The 19,839-nt window shown below is 38.3% G+C and overlaps 1 protein-coding gene across 3 annotated transcripts in view; it reads right to left on the bottom strand.

Annotated features, from left to right (window-relative positions):
* Positions 1 to 652: 652 nt before the first annotated feature.
* Positions 653 to 19,839, bottom strand: part of LOC149836349 (kinesin-like protein KIN-UB) — a 95,901-nt gene continuing 76,714 nt past the window's right edge. For 2 of the 3 annotated variants that reach the window (XM_090009153.1, XM_090009152.1), the window contains exons 15-19: positions 15,786 to 15,911; positions 15,540 to 15,665; positions 2,029 to 2,172; positions 1,470 to 1,598; positions 653 to 1,395 (exon numbers count right to left, since the gene is read on the bottom strand). In XM_090009153.1, coding sequence (XP_089865279.1) covers positions 1,235 to 1,395; positions 1,470 to 1,598; positions 2,029 to 2,172; positions 15,540 to 15,665; positions 15,786 to 15,911 — 686 coding nt within the window. In that variant the 3' untranslated portion in view covers positions 653 to 1,234. Of the gene's footprint in view, positions 1,396 to 1,469; positions 1,599 to 2,028; positions 2,173 to 15,091; positions 15,116 to 15,539; positions 15,666 to 15,785; positions 15,912 to 19,839 lie in introns of those variants that run through there. The other variant, XM_090009154.1, reaches the window with a different exon arrangement.

Genomic DNA, 19,839 nt, shown 5'->3' with positions numbered 1-19,839 from the left:
TAGATAGCCTTGCTTCCTAACCTATTATTCACCATGCACAGCGTACGCTAACTTTCACAGTTTCACTTTTTTTTTTATAGGCAAGCTGAGGTTAGGCAGGCCCGCAACAGTTGCGCAGCCGTACCATTGGGTTTTGAACTTGCAAGGTCCCAACACAAGGTGTCGTGCACTAACTGCTCCTACCAAACAAGTGGAGCCCCCGCTGGTAACTTTCACAGTTTCACTCACGTAAAGCTTTTTATGATTATTTAATGTCCCACTCTAAAACATGACATGCACGCTACACCCGAGAGTGCTACCACCATTGGCTGAATTAAATGCTGTCACAGTCAAGCCAAAAATTTGAGGCAACTCAATTGTGCTTTTAGTATTTTCCCCATTTCCATTACCACGTAGGTGAACGTTATGAAGCCCATAGTACAGCAATCTGAATAACTGACCGGAACAGAGATTCGGAAATTAATTACAGGTAGAGAAAGACAGGCCAAGCAGGAGGACCAAGAAGAACAATCTAAGCACCCTAGAGAGCATCAGCTCGTGATTTCTTGTTCAAACTTTTGACATGAGAACGATGAAGCGTGCAAGAGAAGTCTGATAAGTGTTGGCACCATTTATCAACAATTTTGGTTCTCATTACGAAGACTTGCTTATGTGGAGGTTACTACGTGTATTATTGGATAACGACTTTCCAGTATCCTGTGACAATCAGACTGAGAAGCCAAAAACGAAATTCACTAATCCTGCCTTTACATACTGTAAATTCTTACAATGGATAGAGATTTGTTTGGATCTTACATATACAATGCTGCATTTTCTGAGATATAAATGGAGGGAAGAATCAAATCTAAATTCACCTCCAAAAGAATGCAAGAACCTATCACAACCAGTCATCCATAGGACATCCCCAGCAGCAACAGTATACCACATCAAATACCATCGCCCACCTCTGCGCACTCCCATGCACCCAACCCCTTCTCTCCCCCTCCTCAAGCCCCCAGTCTTCTTCCCTTATTCCTACTCCCTTGCCCACCAATCCACCTCTCTCTCTCTCTCTCTCTCTCTCTCTCTCTCTCTCTCTCTAAACTCTTCTGACGATGTCATCAGCTTGCATCACACGATGCACTCAAAACCAAGGGCAAGCATCATCACATAAAAACCAGAGGTTCCTTCCAGGATAAAATAGCTGGCATTTGGTATCGTTCATATGCATATGCATATGCATTGCTGCTAGTCATCAGCACTCTATCCTTAGCCTTCGCAGTTCCGTCTGGAATATGGGGCTCGAAATCAGAGTCCGATGTGCTAATGTCCTGATATCCTCTCGTGAACAGTCACGAGCAATGCGAACCAGCTCCCACAAAGCACCTCCACTAATTAGGTCTTTGGCGTTCACTTCTAAACAGGAAATTTCATCATCAGAACTCTAGACCATTGAATCATCAAGGTGAGGAAGGTGAGATCATACTAACCATGTTGTGCTAAATGGCAAAGTGCCAGCTCAATATGGCGCCTTATAGGTGATGCTTCATTGTTCGCATTATGGACAATCCATGGAAGAGCCCCATCCTCAATTAGAAGTGAACATCCGCTTTTGGTTCCTGCATTGACAGGGCAAACCATCATCTGTTTAGATAATTAGCTTCTAAACTTTTTCATGAAGACTGCTTTCAATCATAACTAATATAGACCTTCAGAGAATGTAATAAAGAAAAAGGGTACATAAGTACCACTTTTGAGTACCAATATCTTCACAGAGCAAAATACTGTATTTTACAAAATAACTAGGAATCCCCTAAAAATACAAAATAACTAGGATTCTATTCAAAAGGTAGCTTGTACACCTTAACTGACAATCTACCCTAACAGGAATGGAAGCTAATTCACAGAGAACCAGATCAAGCAAACTGGCAAACATGAAAATTGTCAACATTCACTTTTTCTAGAGATGGATCATGAACAATCAGAATCAAGCCAAGAACAGAATAAGCGATCAGCACATGCATGATATCACCAAAATCATATACTCACCTTGACTAACTGCTCTAGATTCGCACTTCGCAAAATTTGCAATTCCACGAGCAACTTGAGCAAGAACATCAGGATGTCCACATCTCACCATGCCAAGTAAAGCCTTGATGCCACCTTCACCTCTTAGCTTTGTCTGTAATTTATCTGTCCCAAAAAAACAAACAACAAAGGCATCCTAGTGTCAATCAGAAAGTGTAGAATTTTGTCAGGTTTTAACTTTGAAGTAAAAGTGGAAGGTGTAGGATTGCTTGGAGATGCTGATGTCTCAGTCAAGCCAGAGTTATAATTTAACTAGAGACAGAATAAGCAAAAGCCACTTTTCTTCTAATGCACAGATCTTGCCATGGTTGGCAGGAATAGACTAAAATGCCCCAGGAAGAATCATTTTCCATTCAGATAGCAGAATTTAGGGCTTCACATGTTGCCTGGATATTTATGCTTTAACAGTCCCAGTGTCTTAAGCAACGAATGCTAAGTTTAGTCAGGCCAAAACTGCATTGGAGGGAAAGATATACAAAGTCAGTTGTACACAATTGTTCAGCAATGTTCCGGGGTCTGCACCATGACTGCTAAGTCATACTATTAGTGTTAAAACTGCCTTGGGTTAGCAGACTTTGTCTTGAAAACCGAGAAGTGGTAGAAGGGCGGAGAGAGGAGAGAGCACGTTCTTTTCTTGGAATCGGGCAGCCACACAGATTTGCTGTAGCTGCACTAAACTTCATTAAGGTGAAATAGGTTTTACAAATCTTTTACAATGACAAGACTACCCTTAGTTAGTAATGTATATTACATTACAATATAACATACACGTGATCTATATGGATCCTCTACTGGATCCATATCCGATCTGTATTCTAATACCCTCCCTCAAGTTGTGCATGGGATTGAACCATGTGGAACTTGTTCTTCAGATACCAAAAGCGGCTACTTGTGAGACCTTTTGTGAACATATCAGCAGCTTGGTCTTCTGAAGACACATAAACCGGTTCAATCTCTTTGTCTGCTATTTTTTGTCTTATGAAATATTGGTCAATCTCAATATGTTTGATCCGACTGTGATGAATAGGATTGAACGCAATTTGTATAGCACTTCTATTATCACACATGAGGGTTGAACTTGAGATACTCTCTCCCATCTCTGTAAGAAAACCATTGGACACTAACTTTTCAATAAAGACTTGACTACAATGACCAAGACGAGAATGCCAGAGATATGACTTATTACATTTGGATATACTTAGGATGTTTTTAGAGACATGATCAGACTTGGGCTTCAAGACGCTCGAGGCTGGATCTTCATTGAAGACATACATGTTTCTACGTCGCTCTCCTTTAGCGAACATCTCCTTCGTTTGAAGATCCTTGACAAAGACAGAAGTAGGATTAAATTCCACAGATGAATTGGTAGAGTCAACAAGTTTAGATACAGAGACAATATTTTTCTTTATATTTGATGCATGAACAACATCAGATAAAGAAATAGATGATTCAGACAAAGGAATAAGGGCGTTGCCTATGTTTGAAATAGGGTGGTGAGTCCCATCTCCAGTTACAATATTAGATTTACCAAAATAAGGAACCTGCATTGCAGGTGACATGAGTCGTTGCCCCAGAGTCAACATACCATATTCCATCATCATTCTGTTTCAAGTTCAAGTTGGCCATCGCAGATAAGAGAAGATCCTTAGCATCATCACTGACCCGAAATGTACCTGCAGTTCTTGATGTAGCAACATTTCTATTGTTTTGCGCTCTATTTCGATTTTGTGGGTTGAACCAACAATTGACTTTGATGTGACCTCATTTATTACACTGATAGCATGTGGGAACATTCCTTGAAAAACTGATTGTGGAATTTGCTGTAGGTAGTAACCCACGTCCACCCTGGAAGGGAGTTCCCCTGCCTCTGCCACGTCCTCCTCGTGCACGATCAACTATCATCCCTGTGGCAAGAACCTCATGCGTAGATGATTGTCCAGCTGAAGCATCAGACATGCTCTTCAGAGTCATCTCGTACTGAAAGAGTTTGACACGTAATTCCTCAAAACTGAGTATCGTAGGCAAGCACAATAAAGAGGTCACAAGAACATGATATTCTGATCCTAGGGCATTCAGTGTCTGCTGCACCTTTTTTTTTTATTTGTCAATGGATATCCAACCATGGTTAACTGATCTGTGATACTTTTGACTTGATTTAAGAATTCAATGATGCTCATTGCCCCCTTAACATTTGAAATTCGCGTTTGAGAAACAACACTTTAGCCTTTGATATCTGAGAATATATCTGAGCTAAAATGATGCAATGCTACGGTGGACTCGGTACACACCGATCCACGATCCAAACGCACACGGAAGCTGAAATGATATAGAGTCCAGACAGAACTCTGGAAAACTGATTTTTGGGATCTTTGCGCTCTGTTTCGACAGAGAAGATCCAAATGAAAGTTGTGCGTGATTCACACAGCTTTCCAACGAATCCAAAAATACTAAATTCGGAGCAAGAACGACCGCTCCACGAACTCGACACCGAGACTGCTAAACAAGTCCAACAAGATTATCAAAATTCAGGGGTAGACTGTTTGAAGGGAATTTTGACCATTCAAACGTCAGAGTTTGGACAAACTTACAACTGAAGAAATGAAGGTCAGATCCAGACCTTTCCAGAACACTAAAGATCGCAATTTTTGGAATTTTCTACAGTCCTCTACCAATTTTTGAATTTCGGAATGATATGAGTTATTGTTTCAGAAAATAAAATTCAAAGATTCGACAGTAGCAGAAAAGATTAATATTTTTGAGGCAACTAAGCAACGATTCAATCAAAACCAAAAACATGAAAGTTGTAGGTCTAGATTATAACTTTCCATAGAAGCAAAAAAATCAAAATTTCATTCAGGGAATCTCCAGATAAACAGAAAATACCGAACACTATTAAGTTGGTTCTGTAGCAGAAATGTAACAGGGGACTTCTGTCAGTCCGACAACTTGACAGACAATTTCAGAGGTTCAAACGGACGAATCTCAGAAACTTTTCAACTACAAAGTTGTAGGAAATTGTTTTAGCTTTTCAGGAAGCTAAAGAACACGAAAATTCGTTCAGTATTGAGTCCGATACAGATGTTTTATCAGAGACTCCTCTGTTATCTCGTAACAGCGTTTTGGTCTTTTTGGTAGTGACCGAGTTCATTCACACACAACAATAATCCGAAAGAACTTAAGACCAAAGAAGACAAATTTTAATATAAAACTCTTCTAAGCATGTATTTGCAACTCTCTAATGATTCAATACAACTTAGCAACAATAAAACATGAACAATTGCAAGCAAATGCGAATCAAGGTAGTAAAAGACAAGAACGAAGACCCAATGTTGATATCCGGGCTGAAATCGATAATGGTCGTCGTTGGGAAGCAACCGACGCCACAAGATAAACCACGAACAGTAGGGATGGATTACCAACCACCACGATCAAACTTAGAACAACCACCACGAATAGAACCTCTTCACAAGAGCACCTTCCACACAAAAACGAAGTTCGGTTTTTCTTTCACACCAAGATAGCTTTCTTTTTAGCACCAACTACACCAAAAACTTGAATTTTCTCACTCTAGAACCAGCCACACTACCAATTTCGAAATTGAACAAGACCCCTCACCCCTTGGACTACCTCCCTAGTTAAGGGCTTAGGTTGCTTGGGAAAAGCCACAATAAAGAGACCTTGGCCTTCCCAAGCTTTGCACCAAAAACGAGTGTGCAAGCCTAGATTTTGTCAAATGCTAATAACTCCACAAACAGTCCATTTTTTATTTTGGGCTGGTCAACATGAATTCAAATGAGGTCCAAGATAGACCACACTAAAGTGGTGCCACCTAGGACCCCTCTCATGGAGACGGATCAAGATCCGGATCCAAATAGGCTGTGAATTGAATCCTGCACCAACACCAAGAGAGAAGCGAAATTTGCGAAAAAAATAAAAACTACCCTTGGACCCCATATACCCTCTAGTACCACAAAAAGATCCTACAGGGTACCAAAACTATCTGGATCCGTAGAATCCGGCTCCTAAAAAAATAAAAAAATTACATGAAATAACTATTGATAAAGTAAAATCCAAAAATATGATTCTGTAATGGAATCAAAGCAATAAAAGGATCACGATGAGCATCAACTAACTAGGAGATCCACTAGGACCACGGATGTCCTGCAAGCGTGTGGATCGCCTTGGGTAGCGATGTTCGGAACGGGTCTGGATATTTGGATTGAGATCCAAATCCGCTTGTCTCTAGATGCCCTGCATCATAAAACCTCCCACAAAACTTTGGATGTGCATCAATACTTCTTGTGATAATGTGGAAGTGATGTATGCGACAAGAGCCTGATCATGCTTCATCCAACAAACAAATGCAGGATTGCGAATAATATTCGGCAATCCTCCATCCTCTTTGGCTTCGGTTGTGATAAATTTTGGAGGCATTAGAGTGGAGTCATCCAAGTGGCCTGAAAGGTCTTGACTTCGAATAAAAGGAACAATTTTCCTTTTCCAAGTCAGATAGTTGTTGGTAGTTAACTTTTCCAAAACTAGTTGTCCCAGGAAGTTAGAAGAAAGACCCGAATTGCCTGAAGTATCCATTGGTAGCTTGTTGACAACGGAAAGACACTAGTGATTGAAACTAAAATGAAAACACTAGTGGCTGAAACTGAGATGAAAAACTGACAAGAGTGTAAGATAAAAGGTCAAAATAAATGAGAATAGAGCAGACATGACAAGGAAGTTTTCAGACCAGCAGTAACGTGATGTTCAGAACCAATAGAGAAGAAAATAAAAAAACAACAGTAGCGTGAGAAAAAAAAACAATTTGCGTGATATGAGAATGAAACTGCAAATCAATTTACGTGATATGAGAATCAAACTGGAAGGGAACTCAACTCTAAGAAGGAACAATAACAGATCTGAAACTGCTTCAGATCTGCGACAGAGAAACTCTGCAGATGAAAATAGAGAAAACAGAACTCGACTTTATAAGATTGAAAAGAAACTCAGCTTAAGGAGAGACGATAACAGATCTATGTTTCAAATCTGCGACAGAGAAACTCAGCGAAAGAAAATAGAAGAAACAGAGGATGATGTCGTTGAAAGGAAAAAAATATTTCAGTAGAAGGGAGAAAGAAGCAAAAGAAGAAGACAGATGAAAGAAACGTGACCTGTCGACCTTTCACGCTGATGGAGCACGGGCTTGACAACTTTTCTTCACGCCCAGAACCTGCACCGCTCTGATACCATGTTAAAACTGCCTTGGGTTGGCAGACTTTGTCTTGAAAACCAAGAAGTGGTAGAAGAGAGGAGAAACAAGAGAGCACGTTCTTTTCTTGGAATTGGCAGCCACACAGATTTCCCGTAGCTGTACTAAACTTCATTAAGGTGAAATAGGTTTTACAAATCTTTTACAATGACAAGACTACCCTTAGTTAGTAATGTATATTACCTTACAATATAACATACACGTGATCTATATGGATCCTCTACTTGATCCATATCCAATCTATATTCTAATAATTAGGACATGGTACACAGACACAGATACAACATAAATACATGAATATAATAGTGTCATTTAACCAAGTTCGGAATGGCCTGGGTTAAGAAGTTATTGTCGCATGCACACACACACATAGTTGCCTAATGACATACATTTATAGTATATCACATCATATTATCAAATCTTATCCCAACCTGGGCTTTACAATTCATATTTCTCCATTTCTTGAATTTCTTCTATCCTAGATCTAAAACCTGCGCCAACCAAAAATCTTTCATTATCCCTACTCAGTCTCCTTGCAAGATTTAGAATCTTCCCCTAATTCTGATTTATTCTTGTCAAGTCCCATCAATTATTCATCTAGAAACAACAGTAATCTAACATGCATTAAACTTGATGTAAGTTTTTCACCTGTATAGAGAAAAGAGAGAGAGAGACGAAGAAGGAACCAAAAACTTTGGTTGTCACGATTTCTATGTTGAAATTGTGACCTAAACAGTGCTTTTATAATGTTACAACACAGAGATATGGATCCGGGTCTGGTGTATCCAGACCTGACAGTCTAGGTACGTTACATGGTTGTACACAATCCATGGACCGACGTGGATAGGGTCGGATCCTTTTTCACCTTTTTCACCCCCCCTCAAGTTGATCATGGTTTTGGACCATGAACAACTTGCCTTTAAGCATCCAAAAACGATCCTTTGTTAACCCTTTGGTAAATAGATCTGCAACTTGTCTTTCAGTATTGACGAACTCAGGCTCAATCTCTTTTTCTTCAACCTTCTGTCTCACAAAGTGTTGGTCGATCTCAATGTGCTTAGCACGACTGTGATGTACTGGATTGAATGGCATGTTAATAGCACTTTGGTTGTCACATAGCAAGGTAATGTGGGAGATCTTTTCTCCTACTTCAGTTAGTAGATGCCAGATACATGTGGCTTCGGCAGTAGCAGCAGCCATAGATCTATACTCAGCCTCAGTGCTTGATCTAGCGATGGCCTTTTGTTTTCTACTGCTCCAAGAGACTAAATTTTTTTCAATGAAGACGCAATATCCTGATGTAGATCTTCGTTCATCAGGATCTCCTGCCCAGTCTGCATCACAATATACAGTGAGTCTGTGCTCATCTTTGCCATATGACTGTGGTGAATATATCAATCTATCCCCAATAGTCCCTTTCAGATATCTAAGGATCCTCTTGACCGCTTCCATATGTCTAGTACGTGGCGCATGCATAAATTGAGACACTTGATTGACTAAATAAATAATATCAGGTCTGGTGAATGTGAGGTACTGTAACATTCCTATTATGCTTTGATACCTGGTGGGATCATCACACAGATCTACATCCTGAGCGCTAAGTTTTTGATGAAGCACACTCGGAGTTCCCAGAGGTTTGCAGTCTTGCATGTCTGCCTTGTTGAGAACGTCTACAGTGTACTTGTGCTGAGTGAGTGTCAAGCCATGAGCTTGGTTATCAACTTCTACACCAAGAAAATAATATAGAACTCCAAGATCTTTCATTTTGAACCTCTGACCTAGTAAGTCTTTTACTTCTTGGATGTGGGTCGCAGAGTTTCCTGTGATGACAATATCATCGACATAAATTAATAACAGAGTGCTCACAGTCTGACTTCTAAAAATAAATAATAAGTGGTCCAGCATGGAACATGAAAATCCATGTTTTTGAATCTCTAGCGAGAAGCTATCAAACCATGAGCGACATGCTTGCTTCAAACCATAGATAGCTCTTTTTAACCTGCACACATGAGTTTTACAATTTTGTTCATGATACCCAGGGGGTTGCTCCATGTATACTTCCTCCTTTAAGTCCCCATGCAAGAATGCATTTTTCACATCAAGCTGACTCAACTTCCATCCATGTTCAACAGCCAGGGAAATAATAATTTGAATTGTTCTCATTTTTACAACCGGACTGAAGGTCTCATCATAGTTTTGCCCTGCTTCTTGAGTGGAATCCTTTTGCCACAAGCCTTGCCTTGTATTGTTCAATGGTTTCATCTGGCTTGTACTTTATTTTGTAGACCCATTTACACCCGACATCATTTTTGTTAGGTGGTCTGAGAACAACTTCCCAAGTTCCACATTCATGCAAGGCTTGCATTTCATCATTCATGGCTTCTACCCACTTGGTAGAAGTGGCTGCCAGGTAGTACATGATGGGCTCATCTTCCTTATTGAGAGCAGTTAAGAATAGTTGAAGATCCAATGAGAAGTTGTTATAACTAACTCACCTGTCAATGGGATGTCGTATGCGGTTTGATTTTCTGACCTCAAGAGTATGAGAAGGAGTTGGGTTGCCGACTGAGACATGATCTGAATGGCTTGATGCTGTCGGTCTCTGTCTAGAATAGACAATGCCTTTGTATCTGCTTGGTACTTCTTCTGCATTATGTGATCCCGATGTCCCAGTGTCTTTAAAACTCTCTTCTTCTAGCTGCACGCAATCTGAGGAGCATGCTTCATTGGAGTCAGCAAAAAGTTCTGAACTCAACCAAGGATAGTAAACTTCAGTTGGCATATTTGTTGTATCAGCTCCGTCATCAAAATTTTGTCCATCAAAGACAACATTTCTTGAGATTCTGATACGTTTGTTGGTGGGATCATAACACGTATATCCTTTGTAGTCATCTGCATATCCCACAAACCTACATTTCTGGGCTTAGTCCTGAAACTTGTTTCTCAAAGACTGATCAATATGCACATAGCAACACAACCAAAGACGCGCAAATCATGATAACTAGGATGAGCTCCAAAAAGACATTGATAAGGAGACTTATTTTCCAGAACAACCATGGGCAGTCACATGCACGGCATAATAAAAGGCTTCTGTCCATAGGTTGATAGGAAGATTACAGTCATGAAGCATACTCATGGCACTTTCAACGATATGTCTATGTTTTCGTTCAGCAATCCCATTTTGTTGAGGAGTGTGGGGGCATGACACCCTTCTTCCTATTTCATTATTTCGAAGAAAAGAAACAAAATCACGGAATGAGAATTCCCCACCTCCATCACATTGGAAAAATTGAATTGGACTCAGAAAATTGATTTTTGACCAAGGAAAGAAAATTTTGAAACAAAGAGAAGACTTCTGACTTATTCTTTATGAAATATATCCAAGTGTATCGAGAATAACTATCAACAAAGATTAGATAGTATCTGCTCCCAGATCCAGAGACAATTGAGGTGAGTCCCCATACATCAGAACAAATAATCTCAAAAGGTTTTGAAGCTCTCTTATTAATGGAATGGAAAGACAATACATGACTCTTACATGAAAGACAACGGGAACACTTATGACTGCTCTCATTCCCATTGAGACTTTCTTTTGGAATGATATTATTAGAGACAAGTTTCTCAATAAAATGACTTCCACAATGTCCTAACCGACTATGCCATAAAAATGGCTTATTACATTCAGAGATACTAAAAACACAGGCAGAAGAGGATGAACACAGCTCTAACGAAGGCTTTGAATTCAGATGAGCAGGGCGAACAACATGACATGGAGTTTCTTCAAAGACATACATATTGTCTCGTCTTTTTCCTTCAGCGAATGTTTCCCTCGTGCGTAGGTCCTTGACCTGCACAGAGAAGGGAGTAAATTCAACAGAAGCATTATTATCATCAATAAGCTTGGAGACAAAGACAATGTTTTTCTTAATGTCAGGAGCATGAAGAACGTCAAAAAGAGTAAGAGTGGAATGCGACATGAGAATGACAATTTTTCCAACATGAGAAACAGGATGGTGGGATCGATCTCCAGTGACAATCTTACTTTTTCCAAAATAAGGAATACGATTAGAAATCTTACTTGCATCACCTGTCACATGAGTCGCTCTCCTGAGTCAACAAACCAAGTGCCTTCGTCACTCTGCTTCAATTTCAACTCTGACAAGGCAGATATTAGCAGATCTTTGATCTCTCCACTATCTCTGGTATTTGTGAACTTTCTTTTCGTTTCTGTATGTGTACCCTTTCCTTTATTCTCTGGATTATGCCAACAATTCGCCTTGATATGCCCCTTTTTGTTACAAAAGAAGCAAGTGGGGATGGATCTTGATCCCTGCGCATGAGCAGACATATTTGGAGTGGGGAGCAGACCACGCCCTCCGTGTCCACTTTGCCCTTGTCCTCCTCGTCCTCTACCATAAGTCACTCATGTGGCAAAAACTTCTTGAGAATTTGTGTGAATGTGAGTTTCTTCAAAGAATCCCTTCAGAGTCATTTCATACTGAATCAATTTCGCTCGTAACGCATCGAATGAAGGAAGAGCAGGAAGGCACAATAGTGAAGTGACTATCATATTGTAGTCAGATCCCAATCCACTCAGAGTTTGTTGCACCATGTCATTGTTGCTTACGGCACATCCTATAACTCCAAGTTGATCTGTGATGGTCTTTATTTTGTTCACATATTCCATGATGGTCATGGAATCTTTTCTTAACAACTGAAATTCTTTTTTTAGGAAAACCATCATTGCTTGAGAAACCTGCGAATACGTTTGAACCAGTCGCTCCCAGAGTTGTAGCGATGTACAATTGTCGGGAATGACAACTAGAACTTCTTGAGACAGGGTTGAGGTGATGTATGCAACAACTGATTGATCTTTTTTTTTCCAATTGAGAAATTCTACATTTTTGACATACACGATCGAACTCGCCCCTTGATCATCTTTCTCTTCTCTCGGGACAAATTCTGGTGGAACGAGAGTGGTTCCATCCAGGTGACCTAAGAGACCTTGACTCCTTATAAAAGGAATAATTTGTCTCTTCCAAATCAAGAAATTTGAGGTATTCAACTTTTCAGAAACGAGTTGGTTGAGAAAACTTGAAAGATTTGATTGAGAGAGATAAGGGTCCATTTGAGAATAAAAAACAACGAGAATGTCAACCAGAGTGTTCACAAAAAGTTCAGCCTGCTTTCCCTTTTTTTTTTTTAAGGTTAGAGAATCGCAGGCTGTCGGATTCAGGGAACTCAGTTTCTGAACATTTTCTATACAGTCCAGAAACTGAGATTAACGTGATGAAGAATGCCTTCACATGTTAAATATATCCCCTTTTTGACAAGAATAGAAATGGATAATCAAGAAATAAGTTTCACAGCATAGCAGTAAAGAATCATAAAAAAAAGGTATTTGAATATGCAAAGACAGACTTAGAAGAGATTGGGTAAAAGGAGGTCAAGAAAAAAATTAAGGAAAGATTCGGTGTTTCACGTGAATCAATTCACGTGAAATACAGTCACCCACAGTCTGTGTTCACGTAAATAGGGAGCACGTGAATCGCAGATTCACCAAATATGAAACCCACGTGAATAGAGTTCACGTGGATCACGGTTTCACAAAGAAATGAAACCCACGTGAGGTGTGGGTACACAGGAGATTTCAGAAAGAGGGGACGAATGAGCAAAGAGGGGAGGAAATGGAGAGGAACAGAAGAAAAGGGAGAGGGGAACGAAAAACCTCGATTTTCCAAACTTGAGAGAGGAACGAAAGACCTCGATTTTCTGAACGGCGCTCTTGCCGGAAACCTTTTCAGCCTTAGATGAATCTATGCTCTGATACCATGTAAGTTTTTCACCTGTATAGAGAAAAGAGAGAGGAAGAGAGAGAGAGACGAAGAAAGAACCGAAAACTTTGGCTGTCACGATTTCTATGTTGAAATCGTGACCTACACAGTGCTTTTATAATGTTACAACACAGAGATATGGATCCAGGTCTGGTGTATCCAGACCTGACAGTCTAGGTACGTTACATGGCTGTACACAATCCATGGATCGACGTGGATCGGGTCGGATCCTATTTCACCTTTTTCAGTTGATGCAGAAGCAGTTTGGCACAAAATAAATGAACTTTTTAAAACAACATCTAGCATGTTTTGTTTACAGCAAAATTCAGTTTTTTCTTTGGACAAGCGGTATTTATGTAGATTTCGGTAATGTTGAAACACAGACAGAGATCGATATAGAGAGATAACTTCTAATTTTAATGGAAAAATATCTACAACCCAGCTAATCTGATCTATCCAACATCTATTTCGGAGAGGGAACATAAAACTATTTTCAATCCGAAAAATATATATAATCTACTTAGTCTGATCCATCTAATGTTTATTAGGTAGAGATAATATGTACCTGTTCTTATCGCAAATTTAAGGAAAAAGAGAAGTTGGATTCTTTTTTTTTGTCTCATGCTTTTCCCTTTTTATACAGTAAAACATAGGGGTGTCAACGGGTCGGTTTTACCCAGACCCGACCCGAACCAAACCCTATAGGGTCCAGGTATGGTGACAAATAAGAAGACCCGATTAAGACCCTGGTCCAGACCCAGAGGTCCAATTAATACATGGATCCGGGTATAGTTTGTGAAATTTTATACCAGACCCAGGCACAACCCGAGTTCCGATTAAGACCCGCAATTTTTCAATGATAAAATGATAAAAAAAATATTATTTTACCTGGTATGCTCCGGGTCTGGTTCATGTAGTTCTTATCGGGTCCGGTATGGTTTCTCTTATAGTAGACCCGATTAGACCTGAGTCCGGACCCGATACCATACCTGAAAATCCGGTCCAAGTCTGGTTTCACCTGGGTCCAAAGCAAACCCGACCCATTGGCACCCTTAGTAAAACACTTCTTTTAAAGGAAATATAAAGAGTTTAAATTAATTTAGTGAGAACACAAACTTTTAGCTTCTTTCTAAATTTTGAAATATTTGGCTTGGATGCCTCCATTAGGGAGGCTTTTTACTAGTAACAACAATAATAACTATGATGTAATAAAACATATACATATAATTAAATATGATACAGAATTTTTTGCAAAGTTAACACATGGGATACAGGAGATAATACAAAGAAGCAATTAATCAGATATAACTGTCCCATAAAAAGGAGAGAAAATGGAAAATATTGCTGTCACCAACTTGTTAGCATTCAAAATTCACCGTATATGTCTAGATACAATCAAATAGCTGCCTCGCATACCTTTGACTATGCCCCCCATACACCCCCATCATGTCCTACTTTTGTTTGCTTTAAGGCACATATCGTGGGCAGAATAGAGCATCCAAGTAATATAGCATCCAAAACAGGAGGTGCTACAACGCAGCGGAGGTCAAAAGAATGGGCCCAAAGATGAAAGTGTAATCACCTTTATGGAGAGGCAAACAAGTTATCAAGGTTGCTTTTTTCCAAGATGCTAAGCAAACAGTAAAGAAGCAATGTACTTGGGAACCTAACTTACAGCCAATGAAGTCTCCAAGATTCTAAGTGATGACCATTGTTAGAGCATATCAAGGTTGGAAGTCTAGTCTCGATGCTCCCTGAAGCAGAGAAGTATTCAACTATGCTCCCTAGTTTTGGTTTTGAGAATAAATAACAGAAGAGGTGATTTCATTCCAGAAGCAAGTTTCCAAGATGCTTGGTGATGGGTGCTGCTAGAGCATATGAAGTCTGTCAAATGGGAAGTCTAATCTAGATTCTTCCAAAAGCGGAGGAATGGTCAACTATGCTCCCTAGGTCTCTGTTTTGAAAATGAAGAACAAAAGAGGTCATTTCATTCCAGAATTATTGCTTCAAAATAAGTGGTTAGAACCAGTCAATACAATCAAACCAACACAACCCTTTTCAGGCTAGGAAATTAGGCAAGTCTAGAAATCAAATCAGCCTATATCAACACGAACATACTAAAGAGGACCATATTGATCGAACTTAACTAATCCCAGTCCCATGTCTGGAACCAAGAAGATGATAGTGAAGCCAGCAAGTAGAGCTGAATTTTGAAATCAAGACTCCCGATTTGGCCATAGATGTCCAAGAAAGGCTTCAAAACTTTGTGAATAACCATTTTCCTTGACACAAAATAGCTCGGAAAAAACCTAAGACAGATCATCCAAAACTGGAAAAACGCTTATACAAAAAAATAAAAGCAAGGAAACAATTCATACCATTGCCACAAAGATTAGCAATGGCTCCTGCAACCATCCGAAGTGTCTGAGGATCCTCAGCTTCAGCTGACGTCACTGACAACAAGCCAATACCCCCTTGTGCCATTATTAACTCCTGATTGGTTTCTGTTGAAATGAAATCATGATAAGAACTACAAATGAGTGACAAAGTCAATAAACAAATTAGCAATAAAAATAGAACCAAACAAACTGTGAAGAATAAATGGACTAACAAAACCAGGTTACCGTTCATTGCAAGGTTCGCAATTGCACCAGCAGCTACTCTCCGTATTGTTTCATCCTCTGAACTTCTAAGAAGCATCAGCAATGAAGACAGACCACCAGCTTCAACAATCTTCTCCTGATTTGATTCTGCTTACAATTAAAGTAATGAAGGTAAAATTTTGTATCACTCAATAAAAAGCAATAATACTGGCACTTGAGAAAATTACATCTGCTGTCTGATAAAAATAACAGAAATAGAAACACAGAAACCATAAAAGGTAGTAATGAAACACCCAGATGATAAGACCATTAGTATCACTATCAACCTTCATCCCATCTACAGAACTCAAGCTTCCAGATACACACAATTAAATTATTATTTTAAAATAGATTGGTTACACAAGACTACTTTAACTTTCCAAAATTAGAATTCAAAAGAAATAGAGGACTAAATTTTTTAATGCTAATGATATTACCCTTTAACCCAAGACAACCTCACTGCTGTTGAACGAGGTTCGAAAGCCAAAGTAACTTGGTTATTCTTGACTTGTAATTCAGACAAGTCATATTGAATCAAAAGTGATTTATGATGTTTTGTTTAACAAATAAAAACATGTAAACTATGTGTCTTAGAAATATAGAAAGTCATAAATATCATTTAAAATTATGACATTCTATAGCATCAATGATATAATAATAATACTATTACTAATTGATGACTGGGAAATATTTTCATCTTCTTTTGTGATCATTCTTATATTTATGACCTTGAAAAGCTGCACAATCTTATTGAGATTTTATTATGATTTACAAGGAGGCCAATGAAATCATGAGAAATTGACTTGTCAACATATAGCTGAGACTAAAGTATCAAAATTTGTGGTGAATTTTTAGGATAAAGAAGTCACATTTGTTCTAAATTCTTAACAAACTTTCCCTGATTACTTATTAAAAATCTTGTTTCACTTTTGACAATAAAAAAAAAACTGAAAGACAACTGCACCCTTGAATGTAATTTTGTGCTTTTAAGGTAGTTGAATGTCTCTAAAGTTAATACAAAAATCACAAATATCAGCAAATTTTTAAAATATCAAGAGTTTATCATGAGACTTTCAAAGGCCTATACAATGCTGAGAAAGCGCGATATTTTCAAAATATCACTTCTTTTAAAAATATCACATTTTTATTGCAATATTAATGAAATATTATCATGACAAAAACTTATTTTTGTTTTCTACATTATTTATATTTTTCATCATCATCATCATCATATATATATATATATATATATATATATATATCAGTGTTATCAAAAACGCGCCTTGAGGCGCAAAAGGCACGCCTCGCCTTGAGGCGCGACCCTCTGTGCCTCAAGGCGCAAGCTTGAGGCGCAAAAAAAAAAATTTACAACAAGATTTCTGAGACATCATCGACAAGATTTTTGAAGGTTAATCTCATATATTTTCTAGTTATTTCAGTTATGTAATCAGTTTCTTAGTATATTACTATATTTTAACTTTTGTTGGTTAATCTCGTATATTTTTCAGTTATGTAATTAGTTTCTTAATATATTTTAACTTTTGTTGGTTAATCTCATATATTTTTCAGTTATGTAATCAGTTTTTTAGTTAGTTTTATATGTTAATCTCATATCTTTTAGAATAATCTCATATATTTTAACTTTTGTAGGTTAATCTCATATATTTTCCAGTTATTTCAGTTATGTAATCAGTTTCTTAGTATATTTTAACTTTTGTTGGTTAATCTTATATATTTTCCAGTTATGTAATCAGTTTTTAGTTACTTTTATATGTTAATCTCATATTTTTTAGAATAATCTCATATATTTTAACTTTTGTAGGTTAATCTCATATATTTTCCAGTTATTTCAGTTATGTAATCAGTTTCTTAGTATATTTTAACTTTTGTTGGTTAATCTCATATATTTTCCAATTATGTAATCAACTTTTAGTTACTTTTATATGTTAATCTCATATTTTTTAGAATAATCTCATATATTTTAACTTTTGCTGGTTAATCTCATATATTTTCCAGTTATGTAATCGGTTTCTTAGTATATTGTATATTTTGTTGGTTAATCTCATATATTTTCCAGTTATGTATGTAAAAGTATCTTCAACAAGATACTTTAGTCGATAACGCAATAACTTTGAGAATAAATGTGTGAACATACACACCCAAGAACACTTGTGCACAACAAGCACCACACACCGAATCACAAATGTGCAAATGCAGTCATAAGATTCATAAACAACTAAAGAGGTTGGGCTATAATCCCAAATCCCTTGAGAAAATACAAGAGCTGCCCATATATATAGGGCTTTGAGGAGGCCTTGGGAGGGGCTCCACATAGTCGTTGGAGCCCCTCCAACGGTCACAAATGTGACCGTTGGAGGGGTCCAACGACTAGTGGGTTGGGCCCCTCCCAATGCAAGTACAATGCATTAAATGCAAAAAGAAAAAGGAATAAAGAAAAAAGAAAAAGAAAATAAATGCAAAAACATATTCTCGAAAAAGAATATGTGTAAAATTCCTAAACTACCCTTACTAGGAATATATATATTTTATATATATAATTGGTAAATACATATACATATATTATATATATGTATATGTATTACCTTATATATAAAATATATATGCGAAATTACAAATTTGATTACATAATTTAACACCCCCCCTCAAACTTAGGGCAAGATGACCGAAAGTTTGCCAAGAAGGAAGTTGAACCGCGGAGCGCACAAGGCTTTAGTAAAGAAATCTGTCAACTGATATTCAGACGTGACATAAGGGAGATCAATAACTCCTCGGAGATATGCTTCACGAACATAGTGACAGTCCATTTCGATGTGTTTAGTCCGCTCATGAAAGGTGTGATTCTTTGCAATGTAGATTGCACTCTTGTTGTCGCAGCATAGCTTGGTGGGTCCTTCAATTTTGATCCCCATGTCTTCTAGCAGTTGGTGAATCCAAACAATCTCCATGGTAGTAGTTGCCATGGCACGATATTCAGCTTCAGTTGAGGAGAGCGACACCTTTTGTTGCTTCTTGCATCTCCACGAAATTAGTGAGTCTCCTAAGAACACACAAAAGCCAGTGGTGGAGTGACGGTTATTTGGGTCACCTCCCTAATCTGAGTCAGTATAAGCAATCAATTTTAAGTCAGAAGAAGAGGACAGAAAAACTCCCTTATTTAGAGTACCCTTTATGTATCTTACGACTCGTAAGATGGCACTCATGTGAACGGATGTAGGCGCATGTTGAAACTGACTTGCAGTATGAACTGCATGGGATATATCTGGTCTGGTAATACTCAGATACATCAGAGATCCTACAAGTTGTCTGTAGGGTGTAGGATCCAAAAGAGGAACCCCATCATCAATTTTCATCTTTGCTCCTACTACCGCAGGAGTTTCACAAAGCTTCTCATCTGTAATACCTGACCGGTCAATGATCTCAGAAGCAAGCTTAGTTTGAAATAAGAAATATCCTCTAAGAGAGTATGTTACTTCAATTCCCAAAAAGTAAGTTAGAAAACCCAAGTCAGACATTTCAAATTTATCTTTTAAGATAGATTTTATACTCTTAACCCCGTTAGAATCACTCGCAGTGATGAGCATGCCATCAACATACAGAAGTAAAATTACAATCCCTGCATTGGATTTTCTAACAAATAGAGCAGTGTCAGTAAAACAAGAGGAAAAACCATTCACAATCATAACAGAGTTAAATCTATCATACCAAGCCTTGGGAGCTTGTTTTAGGCCATAGAGTGTTTTCTGAAGACGAAGCACCTTTCCCTTAGGAGTCTCCATTCCAGGAGGAGCATCCATGTAAACTTCTTCGCTTAAGTCGCCATTTAAAAAGGCATTTTTCACATCCATTTGATAGATGTTCCATTTGTTGATAAAGGCAACAGTTATAAGACATCGAACAGTGACCGTACGAGCTACAGGAGCAAAAGTTTCTTCATAGTCAATACCATATTCTTGACTATATCCTTTTGCAACCAAGCGAGCTTTATACCTTTCAAGGGATCCATCACTTTTAGTTT

This window comes from Nuphar pumila, chromosome 6 (genome assembly GCF_984573655.1).
Source record: "Nuphar pumila chromosome 6, dmNupPumi1.hap1.1, whole genome shotgun sequence".
Lineage (NCBI taxonomy): Eukaryota > Viridiplantae > Streptophyta > Magnoliopsida > Nymphaeales > Nymphaeaceae > Nuphar > Nuphar pumila.
The sequence above is the reverse complement of the archived record's forward strand: the minus strand, read 5'-3'. Positions and strand labels throughout refer to the sequence as shown.